This window comes from Halichoerus grypus, chromosome 4, assembly GCF_964656455.1.
Source record: "Halichoerus grypus chromosome 4, mHalGry1.hap1.1, whole genome shotgun sequence".
Lineage (NCBI taxonomy): Eukaryota > Metazoa > Chordata > Mammalia > Carnivora > Phocidae > Halichoerus > Halichoerus grypus.
In genome coordinates, this window is record NC_135715.1 from 172,514,685 (window position 1) to 172,528,781 (window position 14,097).

General features: G+C 39.2%; 1 protein-coding gene, 1 long non-coding RNA gene and 1 pseudogene across 2 annotated transcripts in view; 1 reads left to right on the forward strand and 2 right to left on the reverse strand.

Annotated features, from left to right (window-relative positions):
- Positions 1 to 4,519, reverse strand: part of LOC144381522 (uncharacterized) — a 38,219-nt gene extending 33,700 nt beyond the window's left edge. Inside the window, exons 1-2 of the long non-coding RNA XR_013446789.1 lie at positions 4,250 to 4,519; positions 2,375 to 2,526 (exon numbers count right to left, since the gene is read on the reverse strand). This is a non-coding gene — a long non-coding RNA (uncharacterized LOC144381522). The remainder of the gene's footprint in view (positions 1 to 2,374; positions 2,527 to 4,249) is intronic.
- A 65-nt stretch (positions 4,520 to 4,584) lies between these two features.
- Positions 4,585 to 14,097, forward strand: part of ATIC (5-aminoimidazole-4-carboxamide ribonucleotide formyltransferase/IMP cyclohydrolase) — a 28,570-nt gene continuing 19,057 nt past the window's right edge. The window contains exons 1-4 of the mRNA XM_078071291.1: positions 4,585 to 4,720; positions 5,027 to 5,153; positions 7,851 to 7,927; positions 9,057 to 9,123. Of these exons, the coding sequence (XP_077927417.1) occupies positions 4,702 to 4,720; positions 5,027 to 5,153; positions 7,851 to 7,927; positions 9,057 to 9,123 (290 nt within the window). The 5' untranslated portion in view covers positions 4,585 to 4,701. The remainder of the gene's footprint in view (positions 4,721 to 5,026; positions 5,154 to 7,850; positions 7,928 to 9,056; positions 9,124 to 14,097) is intronic.
- LOC118532669 (dnaJ homolog subfamily A member 1 pseudogene) lies at positions 11,471 to 12,627 on the reverse strand (annotated as a pseudogene).

The following is a 14,097-nucleotide window of genomic DNA, read 5'->3' on the forward strand; positions in this document are numbered from 1 at the left end:
TTTTATTCAATTAATATCAAAATGATAAAAATTCCATTTGGACCATTTAATTTATTTTCCAAATCAAGATACTTTTGAAGATAGAAGTTGGTGCTATTTACAAGTACCAAGGAACAAGAGACATAAACTGGCAAAGCCCTGGGCACCGGAATTAGCTTCTCTCTACACTCTACCTCAACTTCCCACTTACATGACCACACCCTGAATACAGTCATCAACCAAAACTGCTCCACCCTTAAAAACCCATTCTCTAAAACAGTGCTTCCTTCCATCCTTCCAAGTAATAACTATTCTTCATTCGCACATTTGACCTGCTAAAGCCTTCCTCTTGTCTTTACTTCTCCCCTTGACCAGCTTAGATTTCACAGCCTATCAAGTAAATCACATCTGCGAAAATACCAAAGTCCCTTGACTCTTGTTCTTTTCTCACCCTCCTGGCAAAACCCGAATCCTGGATGAACTGAACCATCTACCTTCTTTGTGTCTGCAAGACTACCAAGCTGCTAGAGGAAAATCATACATTTCAACAGTTTCTGTAAACTCATCATCACCAATTTCAAATGGGTTTCAACATTGCCTGGCAATCTTCCTTCACCCTGGCTTCTGCTACCACCACTCTACTGAAGCTTGTCTTACCAACATCACCATTAACCTTGATAATGACAACACTTTTAGTCATAATGATCACCTTTTGGTCTTTTTATTGCCTTCCAACAATATTTAAAATAGTTGACAGCTTTTTTTGACTCTCTGTCCTTGGCTTTCATGACATCTTGAGCTACTTCTCCCTTAAGACTTAAACCAAAACGCTCTTCTCATTCTGCTTTTTTTCCATGAAGTATCTTCGTATCTAGCACACTATAAATTTTATGTATCTGTTTTGTTATTGACTGTCTCCTCCTCTGAGAACATAAACTCCATGAGGGAAGGGATTTTTCTTTTTGGTCTGTTTGGCTTACCTTGCAATCTCATTGCCCTCTAGCCTGTACATACTAGGGTCTCAGTCAATATTTTTTTAGTGAATCTATGAGTAAGTGAATAGCATCCTTGATAAATATTCATCAGATGAACATTTGCCATAATGGCAATTTTTTATAACTCTATCAGCTACTGTATTAATTATATGAAGGCTAAGCAGTTAAAATACACATGTACTCCTAGTGCATTAAATGCTTGCTTGAGCAAATTTCCTTTTTCTGGCCTTCTGACTTAGTCTATTTGCTGGGCCTGATTAGGCAAGGGTGTCTTCTTTCAGGCTTAAACTACTACTTCAGTGTCATTAACTTTCCAAATTTATTTATCTTTAGCCTCATATCTCTTCCTGATTTGTATTTCTAAAAACTCACTGTATATTTTCATTTTGATGTCCACCATTATTTATATTTCAAAATCAACATTTAGAAACTCAAATTTATCTACCCAAACTCTCACACTGACCTCAAATAAAAATAGACACATGCCAAAACTGTTTTCCTCTCATTTTTCTATGTTAATTATTTGCTTCGCTGGCTACTCAAATAACCAAGCTAGAAACAATGGAGTCTCCCTTATTTCTTTCCATTTCATATTTCCTTTATGCAATTGATCTCCATATGATGCTGGTTTTACCTGATTTTGTCTCACATAAATCTCTCCTTTTCCATGCTTTCAAGTCTTTGGTTAGGAGTTTGTTAATGCAAAACCTACTTAATTGGTTTCCCTGCTTCCAGATATTCAATTCATTCTTTGTATCATTGCCAACTTTACAATTCCAAACAGCTCCATACCCTTAAAGGAAAATGTTCAAATTTCTTAATACATCATAAAATACTTTAACCTTTAGATTAGAGAGGGAGTTTGTAGACAATACTTAATCCTATTATCCAAACTCCTGGGAATCACTTCACATGGCAAACTACGTCCACATGAGTAGATAAACCCTTGGAATAAGTTAGCCCAAAAAGGAGGAGTTTTACTAATCCTTAGAGGTTGGTAGGAAATCCCAGATTTAGTAATGAGATGGAGGCTTTTTGGAGAAAGGGATAAGTTTACACAAGGAACAAATAACATATATAACAAATAACAAACAGATTAAAGCACAATTGAGGAACTGAAATCACGTATAAATATATTAAATAGTTTTAGATACAATAGTCCCCTCTTATCCCCAGGGGAAATGTTCCAAGACCCCCGGTGGATGCCTGAAACCACAGATAGTACTGAACCCTGTATATAACATGTTTTTTTCCTCTACATAAGAATGATAACGTTAAATTTATAAATTAGTCACAGAGATTAACAACAATAACTAATAATAAAATAGAACAATTATAACAATATACTGTAATAATAGTTACATAAACCTCGCTCTTTCAAAATATCTTACTATACTCACCCTTGTGATGATGCGAGATGATAAAATGCCTACGTGATGACATGATGACGTAGCAACCGTGATGTAGAGTTAGGCTACTATTGACCTTCTGCTGATTCGTCATGAGGAGGATCATCAGCTTCCCTGCAGCAGTTGACCACGGACAACTGAAACTGTGGAAAGCGAAACCACAGATAAGAGGGGAACTACTGTATAAAAAGATGATCTCTGGGTCTTCAAGTTTCCTTTGGGAGGGGTGTGAAGTAAGAAGAGAAGAAATGAAAATATAATCACTATAGTGCATGCGTGTTCTTTTCCATTTGAAAAAGATAAACTCTTGGGGGATGAATTCATGTCTTTGTGGGAGCTTCTTCCATTTCTAGTACACTAGCTTGCTTATGACTAGCACATCTTCAAGGAGGATATACTCTGAAGCCCAGAGAGATACACATTTATTCAACTACATCAGGGGAATGAACCATAAAGGAAATTACAAGTTCTTTATTACCCTTACCAGTCACTTTACAGTTTGTACTTTCAATAGATTACTTGTTACAATCTGAAGAAGCCTGCAGAACGAATATGTCCATATTACAGACAAGGCAACTATGGGCCCTAAAGTTGGAATGATGTGGCCAGGATCACAAAGCTAGCCAAAAATTCATTTACTCATCTTGCCATTAACAAGGTAGTTATTAGGTCTGAATTTTAAAACTATGGAGGGATTCTTCAGAAGTCGTTTTGGTAAACACCTTTAACTGAAAAAGCTGTGTCTTGGTTTGGAACCCACATTCTTTCTTAGTATATACGACAGCATTCTGAAAGACCACTACAAAAATTGGTTTAATCCCATGTTTTTTTCTTTATATAAATATTTTCTTGTTGCACCTATTACTTTCATTCCATCATTAGCCCTTTAAGGACAGTGATTAGGTAATATTCATCTATTTCCTTCTGACACTGTATTTCTGCCATTTAGGCAGAAAGGGCTCAATAAATATTTATTAAATTAAATATTTGAAATTCACATGCAGAAAAAATATCCAATGCCAAATACTATTTATTTTCCTCTTACCACTATTCTCAGCATTATTTTCTCCTTTCTCTGCTTTCTATTTTCTATAAAAACCTAATGGTGAAAAAAAAAAAAAAAACCTAATGGTGACTGGGCAGGGAGATTTCCTTTATTGTTAGCTTTGAACCTTATCTTTTTTAAATTCAAAGTTGGCAAACACAATCTGAAGACACTGTGATAATCTTAATATTTCTTTTGGAAATGTGAGAAATATTCAAGGCAGGAAGTTCACATATTCAGAAGTTCTAAAACAGAGCTCTTGATTCTAGCCAATAAGTATTCATTTGGGGGAGTAAAGAAGAGACTGGAAGAATTAGGGTAACAGATAAATAAATAACATACAGGTAATAAGAAAATAGACTCCTTTCTGCAGCTGCGAGCCCCAGACTGAGAATAAAAGATAGGCAGTACTATTTTGTTATGTAATTCTAATAAGGAACATTTTTAAAAATCTCCGTAAACAGCAATATATATTTATTTTGTAGCAAAGGTGTTTTTTCTTTTTCAAAAAGAAACAAGTGTGCAGTTTTGTTTTCGTATTTTTAATTAAGAAAGGTGTTCTCTCCTCCTCCTTAACCATTATCATTCCTCTCACCCAGGCTTGAGTCAAATATTATTTACTGATGCAAGACACCATCTTTAAGCAGATTTCGGGCTAGTCCATAATGTGGAATCAAAACTTAAACGAATGGCAATTTCACTTTGTTTTGCCTCTATCACGTGAACTGTGGGCTTAATCTTTAATTATGGGGTCTTCGTTTTATTTATTTTCTTTTTAGTCTACTAAAATGGGAGTAGATGATTGCCAAGATGCTTTCTACCTTCGCCGCTGTAGGAATTACTCCTGGCGTTGCTCTTGTTTTCTGTACCAGTGTTTTGACACTTCTTAGCTGCATTCCAGCCTCTGGCGACAGGCTGCCCTGGGCAACAGGAATTTGCCCCTGAGGTCCCGCGGCCGCCTCACCTTTGCGAAAAGGCACAAGTCACGCTCAGAATGTGAGACTGGGGCGACGACCCCTTCAAGTTCCGGGCCTAGGAAGCTACAGTCTCACTCCGCTCTTCCCCTCAGCGCGGAGGTTCGAGTTCCACACCACAAATTGAGCAGGGCGGGGCTCCGGGTGGGGCGGCTGGGTCACGTGGCAGGTCAGGTGACCGCCCGGCGCGCCCCGCGGTCCGCCCGCGCGCGCGCTCTACCTACTCGGCGCGCCTCCGCACGTGGCGTACCCGCTGCCGCCCCGGCTCGGCCCAGACTCCGACCCCGCCGCCCGCAGCCATGGCACCCAGCCAGCTCGGTGAGCCCCTCGCGCGTCTTCCCGGAGCCCCGCCCGCGGCGCCCCTGCCCCGCGGCGTCCCGAGCCCGCAATGGCGGCGGCGGGTTGCGCGGCGTGACTGCGAGCCCTGCGGCCGGTTGGCGGTAGCGCGGCTCGCAGGTGTCTGACCCGGGGGAGGCCCCGGGCTGGGCCTGGCCACTGTGGGCCGCCGTGATGGCTTCAAGGTTCGCGACTGTCCTCCCAGCCGACCCCTCCCCCCACCCCCAAGTCCTTGAAGGACTTAATGTCATGTACTGCGAGTGATGAGAAAAATGTCTTCTGTTTCAGCCTTATTTAGTGTCTCTGACAAAACGGGCCTTGTGGAATTTGCCAGAAACCTAACTTCTGTTGGTTTGAATCTGATCGCCTCTGGAGGGACTGCAAAAGCTCTCAGGGATGCGGGTCTGGCAGTCAGGTAAGGCCCAACTGAATTTTTAAGCTCAGCCCAATCGGAACGTAGTGTGATCCGGTCCACCGGAAAGTCGTGGCCCCAGGGCACAGTGAGTAAAAAGACGTCATGTCCGCCTTCCGACACCGCTTACCCCGTTACAGAGGAGGAAAGTGAGGCTCAGAGAGATGTAGTAATTTGTGCTCAAGTCTACAGAGTTAAGTGAGGAGTTAAGTTCAGGGGTGGAACCCCAGGAGTCCCCATTTCAGAGCCCTCTTTCTCAGCCACTTCCTATGGCAAATTAACTTAGGCGGGCCATTTGTTATGAAAGAAAAACTCAAATTACATGATTCACATGATCTGTTTTGACGGGCTCTTTAATGAAGCTGTTGACTGCGTTGGGATTCAAGTCTACCTGTGTTCCCTTACCATCTCTGTTAATTATTTGAAGGGACAAATCTATCGTTCGTTCCCTTATCCACAAGCTGTTATTACTGGCAAAGTGATGGGAAGAAGGAATGAGCAAAAGATAAATCAGGCTGCCATTCCTGACCTCAAGGAGCCGACATTCTGGTTGGAGAGGGGTAACTACTGAGGGGTAGAAAATGAAAAAGGCTATAGGACAGCTCTCATGAACGGCAGTGAGACTTCAGTGGAAGGACATGACCACTCCTGAAACACGTTTCAGAAAAGGAGTGAAAGATCTGTCTGCTGTTGCCATGTGAAAAATTTTGCTACTTGCCCTCTAGGTCGGATTATTACCTTTTTTAATCATGTAATTCTGCCTTCTGTGGGCAGTACACAGGTTCCCTAAATTTGACAAGTTCAAATGGCAAGAATGCCTTCCTTTATTTATTAAATAAAGGCTTTATATTTTCCAGTCTTTTTGCATCATCTTTTTGATGTTCTCATAAGAGCCCTGTAAGTATCATGAAGGACGGGTCAGCCTTTTCTGAAGAGCAGCAGGGTGAGAATCCAAAATCTAGACTGTTCTTTCTTTTGGTGCATGTTGGATGCTGTTGTAGTTGGACCCTTCAAATGAAGCCAACTCCTTCTATAGCCTTTTTTTTTTTCTCCACCGAACTGTATTATGGAAATATTTCAGACATAATCAAAAGTAGACTATAATGAGCCCTCCTGTTGCATATCCATTCCTCAGTTTAAATACTTATCAATTGTTGAGTCTTGTTTGATCTGTACCTCTACCCACTCCTCGTTTACCCATTATAGCTATGTATTTCTTAAAAATTGGGAAGGTAAATATTTCTCTCCTGTTGAAGTGTAAAACTGTTCACACATATTACACACACACACACACTCTCATATAATCCTTACAACAACCCCTTGGTGCAGATAGTATTCTCTCCCTTTAATAACTAAGGAAACTTGAGGCACAAAGAAGTTGGATAACTTGCCCAAGTTCATACAGCTAACACAGCTAATAAAATGCAGAGCCAAGATTTTATCCCAGGAAGTTAACCTGGAGGTGTGAGGTATACTGATGATATTTTAATTGATGACTATACAGCAGTGAGCATGCAGAGAATTATTTGAAGACTGCACCTGTTGCATGCAAATTCTGAAATCTAAAGGAGCAACAAGCTTTTAATTACCCCACATGGTTTTTCATTCTAAGAATACATGTCCCTTCTTTGTTTTTAGCAATTATCCTTGTTTGGAGAAACTGGATTTTATTTCCTGAATGCCAGGAAAGGGAATTTTGAATTGGACACCATGATGTCACCAGTTTTTAGTTTATTGGAAATATGTGAGCCCTTGGTCAGATACCAGTCATTTGCCAATGCCCTTAATAGGAGACTTTACCCAGGAAATTCTATATCTTATTGGAATTTGCTGCTTTAAAATATTTATTATTTTTTTACTACACAGGCAATGTATGTTAGTTGTAGAAAATGTGAAAAATGTATGAAGTTATAAGGAAGATAGTAAATAGCTTATAATTAACATGTTGATGTACTTCTTTCCAGTCTTTTTATAAGCATATATTTTATTTCATAGCTTATACAGAAGATAATTTTGCTTCTTGATTTTGTTCACCTAACATTGTTAGCATTTTTTCATGTCATTAAAATTTGCTTGTAAATCAGGCGGACGGCTGGGGAGTTCATGCCAGTTTGGTGATCTGAATCGATATTTAAGTATTGCCTTGCATTTGACCCTTTGTCGTATTTTGCAGTTGTTTTTTCCAGCTTAATTTTTTTTCTGTGTAGAATTTTAACATTTTACATAGACAGATCTACTAATCTTTTGTTTAATGCTTTGAGTACATTCCTCATGTATTGAATTTTGGTAGTTCTATGATTTTTTTTTAAATGCTCAAACCTTTTATTCATTGGGAATTTATCTTTATATGGGCTAAACCAGTATTATTCTAATACTGACACTACCTTATTAAAAGACAATCTTTTATTTCCCCACTCATTTGATTTGCCATCTTTACGTTTGTTTAATCATAAAGCTAAATGCTTGTTTTTACTTTAGTCCGTTTCTGAAATAAAGATATTTTTAGTGCTTTTTGTATGTACTGCTAAATTACTTCTCAATTGAATGTATGGCATATGATTCAGTTTCTGAATTCTGAACATTCAGGCTCTGGAAAATCCCCCCAAATGAGGACAGTAGATGTAATGTTGTAAGATGCTTTAGAATAGTGTAAAATGACAGTTCAGCAGAAACAGCAATATTCAGTTCATCTATTTTCAGAGATGTCTCTGAGCTGACGGGATTTCCTGAAATGTTAGGGGGGCGTGTGAAAACCTTGCATCCTGCAGTCCATGCTGGTAAGTGGTTGGTACTTTCAATTTAAAACAATCTGTGGTCTTCAGGAATATTTTGGTTGATTACTTTGTAGAGTAAAATGAGGAAAAAGGCAGGTCATAAGCTCAGGAAATTATCTGTGAGTCTGTATTGGTTTTGTCACATTTGCTGCTAAAGTTCATATGTTAGGACCTGTTTAAAATCTAGTTTGCTTTATTATGAGATGGATTCACATTGTTTTCCTCTGCTCACTATTAGTCCTGATCTGATAACTAATTTAGAGTGATATTTTCTTCTGGAGTTAATGAAAATGTTTCAGCTTCATGTGTGAAAAGACTTATTACAATCCAAACTTAGAATGAAGTATCACAGTGTAACTGACTTTTTTTTTTTTTTAAGATTTATTTATGTATTTGAGAGAGAGCATGCACATGTGCGCTTGAGTGTGGGGAGGGGCAGAGGGAGGGAGGGAATCCCAAGCAGACTGTCCGAGGAGCTTGAGCCAGACAAGGGGCTCAGTCCCAGGACCCTGAGATCATGATCTGAGCTGAAATCACAAGTTGGATGTTCAACTGACTGAGCTACCCAGGTGCCCTTATAACTGTCTTTTAAAAGAATTCTTTCTCAAAGTGCTTTAGTTCGCTCATCTAAGACAAAAATTATGGTATCAACCAAAAATGGTGAGAAACAGGTATATTGCTAATTTACCAGTTAAAGTAAAATTCAGCAGAATAAAAGTATGTTAGGCTGTGGAGGATCATCAGATAAGCCATTTACTTATGGGAGCACATAGATTAATGGAACTGGTAACAGTTATGTGAAAATTCTTTTATATTTTGTTGCTTTAAAGAGGGTAGGGGGGCACCTGGCTGACTCAGTGGAGTGTATGGCTCTTGATCTTGGGGTTGTGAGTTCAAGCCCCATGTTAGGTTACAGAGATTACTTGAAAATAAAAAATCTTAAAATAAAAGGGGGGGGGATGAGGAACTGTTACAAGAGCTTTTTAAATATGCTCTAAATTTTTAACTCTCTCTTTGTCTTCTTGATTAGGCAGTATTAGAGACTTTAACTTGATTGGTGGGACCATATTGGAAGGAAATATCTTATTCTGATGTGTTTTTTGAACCTAATACTTTAACTTTGTTAAATTAGGAATCTTGGCTCGTAATATCCCAGAAGATAGTGCTGACATGGCCAGACTTGATTTCAGTTTTATAAGGTAAAAATTGGAAGTTAAAATTTTAATACATTAAGGATCAAAGACAATGAGTATGCCAAACCTGGTGCCCTCCCTTTTAAGACCAAGATTAACATTAGGTGTAATTTCCTATTCGCTCACTATAACATTTATTGAATACCTTCTGTGTGACATTGTATATACATAAGCATTTTTAATTTGTTAAGTTTATATTACCAAAATTCATACTTAAACTAAAAAAAACTTTTTTAAGGAGGTTATGACCTAAATGTTCGTACATATTAGCAATGTAGTTATTTGCATAAAAATAAGCAATATTTCTTTTCAATGTATATAACTTCCTTGAGCTATATAACCCATATACCATATAATTTCCCAAATTAGAATCTACAATTCAGTAGTAGTAGTTATACTCAGAGTTGTGCAGCCATTACCATAGTTAATATTAGAACATATTCATCACCCCCCAAAAAAAACCCATGCCCATTAGCATTCTTTTTTTTCTTTTTTCTTGCTTTGTAATCAGTGTATTAAGGAGACATTCATACATTTCAATTGCTTAATTCTGATACCCGGATTTAAGCTTGTGAACATGACTTTTAAAACATACAATTAAAGCTATTCATCATAATTTGCTATACTGCCAACATTAAATTACAGTTACTTCGGAGCATAAGTTAAAGGGTTTAAGGTAAGCCTGTAACATACCTAAAAAACACCTTCCTATCTCATACATGCAAATTAACTTCTCCACGTAAATGTCTCTTCACTCTAAGTTACCCTGCTCCCGAAGTCACTACTCTGAAGCTTATCATGGTCCAAAGAGAAGGAAAAAAAGTGTACTCAGGACTGATAAATATACATTAAAAAAAAAAAAAAGATGGCACAGCAGAAGGGAATGCAGTTCTACAAGTGCAAGCCCTCAAGCAGCAGCATAGGATGAATCCCTTCTTTAGAGAGGTATCCTTTCTGTCATTGATACTACAGGCCAAATTACATAGCATGCCATCCTCAAGTAACAGTTGAGGTAATAAATGTAGAGGCATCACAGTGAATCCCACTCAACTATAGACCAACACTTCTCTACAAATTCTTTGTCTGATTGCCTATTAAATACAAGTTTTAACTTCATAGCTTAACAATTAAGGGTCATACACTGAAGTCAATACATACACCTAGCATTTCAGTCTGAGCTGTTTCATATACATAGAGCTGAAATTAATTACAAGGTATGGCCTAACAAATGCTAGGGGAGATTTTTTTTTTAATTTTTTTATTGTCATGTTAATCAGCATACATTACATCATTAGTTTTAGATGTAGTGTTCCATGATTCATTGTTTGTGCATAACACCCAGTGCTCCATGCAGAATGTGCCCTCTTTAATACCCATCACCAGGCTAACCCATCCTCCCACCCCCCTCCCATCCAGAACCCTCAGTTTGCTTTTCAGAGTCCATCGTCTCTCATGGTTCGTCTCCCCCTCTGATTTCCCCCCCTTCATTCTTTCCCTCCTGCTATCTTCTTCTTTTTTTTCTTAACATATATTGCATTATTTGTTTCAGAGGTACAGGTCTGAGATTCAACAGTCTTGCACAATTCACAGCGCTTACCAGAGCACATACCCTTCCCAGTGTCTATCACCCAGTCACCCCATCCCTCCCACCCCACCCCCCACTCCAGCAACCCTCAGTTTGTTTCCTGAGATTAAGAATTCCCCATATCAGTGAGGTCATATGATACGTGTCTTTCTCTTTTTGACTTAATTCGCTCAGCATAATACCCTCCAGTTCCATCCACGTCATTGCAAATGGCAAGATCTCATTCCTTTTGATGGCTGCATAATATTCCATTGTATATATATACCACATCTTCTTTATCCATTCATCTGTCGATGGACATCTTGGCTCTTTCCATAATTTGGCTATTGTAGACATTGCTGCTATAAACATCGGGGTGCACGTACCCCTTCGGATCCCTACATTTGTATCTTTGGGGTAAATACCCAGTAGTGCAATTGCTGGATCGTATGGTAGCTCTATTTTCAACTTTTTGAGGAACCTCCATACTGTTTTCCAGAGTGGCTGCACCAGCTTGCATTCCCACCAACAGTGTAGGAGGGTTCCGCTAGGGGAGATTTTTAAAAGTAGTTTTTACAAGTATTAAATGTATCTTGCACACTGAAGTCATCATACATACAGGGCAAAGTCAGAGCTTTTATATTTGAGTTTATTCTTCATTTAACTTTTCAAACACTACTATAGTTGAATATTAAAACAAAAACAATAGCAAGTAGTGAGCTATGATTATAGTCCTTCACTTACTCACTACTGCATATAAAATGCCAGCAGCGTTACTCACTAGCCCCATTAAGAGGTTTGATACTGAACACCACCCCTGGGATGATGTTCATCATCTTCATAGGCTTCCCCATTGTAATGGTGCTGTCTTTCCTAATTTGGATCAAAGTCCATCAGTTCTGCCTGGTCCATTTCATCAGTCTCTTCTACTTCCTTCCTCTCAGGTAGGAGTTTTTCCAGCAAAGAGTTTAACAGGAGAGAGAAAGCCATTCTCAGGAAAGTTTACCTTAAATTCGATGATTATGCGACCCTTCTCATATGGTCTACAATAAACTGGCATGCCTTCATTTAGCACACACTTGATATCTCCATGCTTGACCATTTGACCTGGATGAGAGGTGATGACGATAGTTCGGTTGTCAAGAGTAGATACTGGCTTTTGAAAGCCATGCAGTGCTTCAACCAGCTATATGTCCATACATGTGAAAAGGTCTTCTCCTCACCGAATAAAAACAGCATGGTCCTTCGGATCTAAAACCATGATACTGTCTCCTGGTTCTTGGTCTCCTTCACCATGAAATGTTATCTTCTGGCCATCCTTCATGCCTTTGTCAGTATAAACTTCTAGAATCTTCTTTTGAACTATCTTCCTTCCGTTGCAGCTTTTACATCTATCTTTAGGACTGATCCGTTCCCCATGGCCCTGGCACTCCATGCACACAGATTGAATTTGCTGAACCATTCCAGGTCCTGTCTGATGAATTCTTAGATGCATTCCAGTACCTCGGCAATTGGGACAGCATTCGACTGCTCTTTTCTTACCACCTCGGCCTTCCCATTTATCACAAATCACATTCTTTTGCAAAGCTAGTTTTCTTGTTGCACCATTATATAAATCTTCTAACATTATTCAGAGCTGATGTACAACATTTTTACCTCCTTTCTCTCTGCATCCTTCCTCCTCCAAAAAACATACCAAAGATGTCCGTGGGGGAGCCAAAACCACCACAGCACCACCTTCTTTAACCTTTGTCATATAATTCCCTTTTCTTTGCATCAGTGAGTACTTCATAATCTTGAGAAATCTGTTTAAACTTGTCTCCTTCATTTGGATTCTTACCAGGGTGGTACTTCAAGGCCAGTTTCCTATAGGCCTTTTTCAATTCCTCTTGGGTGGCATTGGGTTTGACCCCCAAAACATCATTGTAAGTGGTTTCTTTGACCATTTTCTATAGCCGATGAGAGGGCCGAGGCCGGTGTGGGGAACGGGAAGGAGCGTGTTGCTGGGCGCAGCTCAGGCACCTGCCGCTCCTCCATGTCTCACTGAGCGTTCTGGAAAGTTCCCAGCATTCATTCTTCATTTCCCCTAAAACCTCTAGCCCTGTACGACTATAGTCTTATCTGTCTCTATGGATTTATCTATACACAGCATTTCATACCAATAGAATCACATAATGTGTGATCCTTTGTGACTGACTTGTTAACGTGTTTTCAAGGTTCATCCATGTTCTAGTATGTCTCAGCACTTCATTTTTTTTAATTACTACTGAAAAATAACCCATTGTATGGATATACCCCATTTTATTTATCAGTTCATCAGTTGATGGGCATTTGGATTGTTTCCACATTACAGGTATTAGGAAGAGTGCAACCATGAGCGTTCATGTACAAGTTTTTGTGTAGACATACATTTTCATTTTTCTTGGTTATATACCTAGGAGTGGAATTCCTTGGTCATCTGGTATGTTTAACCTTTCCAGAAGCTGCCAGACTATTTTCCAAAGTGCTGCATCATTTTACATTCCCTGCAGTAGTGTAGGAAGTTTCTCCACATCCCCACCAACATCTTTTGCCCATGATGGCTGGCATGTCATTGTGATTATTATTGGCATTTCCTAGTGATGTTAAGCATCTTGTCATATGCTCGTTGGCCATTTGTATACCTTTGGAGAAATGTGCATTCTAATCCTTTGCCCATTTTTTTGTTATTTCTCATTTTATTATTGAATTGTAAGCGTTCATTTTATCCCATTCTGTGGATTGTCTTTACTTTCTTTTTTTTTTTTTTTAAAGATTTTATTTATTTATTTGAGACAGAGAGAATGAGAGAGAGAGCACATGAGAGGGGTGAGGGTCATAGGGAGAAGCAGGCTCCCTGCCGAGCAGGGAGCCCGATGCGGGACTCGATCCAGGGACTCCAGGATCATGACCTGAGCCGAAGGCAGTCGCTTAACCAACTGAGCCACCCAGGCGCCCTGTCTTTACTTTCTTTATGGTGTCCTTTGACCATCATAAAACCCTTAAATTTTGGTAGTGCCCATTTTATCTATTTTTCTTTTGTTGCCTATGCTTTTGCTGTTATATCTAAGAAGCGATGGCATAATCCAAGATAGTGAAGATGTAAGAGTTTTTTAGTTGTAGCTCTTATGCTTAGGTCTTTGATTTTTAAGTTACTTTTTATATATGAGTGTGAATTAGGGGGTCCGACTTCATTCTTCTGCATGTGGCTGTCCAGTTTTCCCAGCATCTGTTGGAAAAACTTCTTTCCCCCACTGAATGGTCTTGGCACATTTGATCTGATCTGTCATTATGCTGGCCCCATATCATTATTGTATCTTTGTGGCAAATATTGAAATAGAGAAGTGTGAGTCCTCCAACTTTCTTCTTTTTCACGATTGTTTTGGGCATTCAGGATC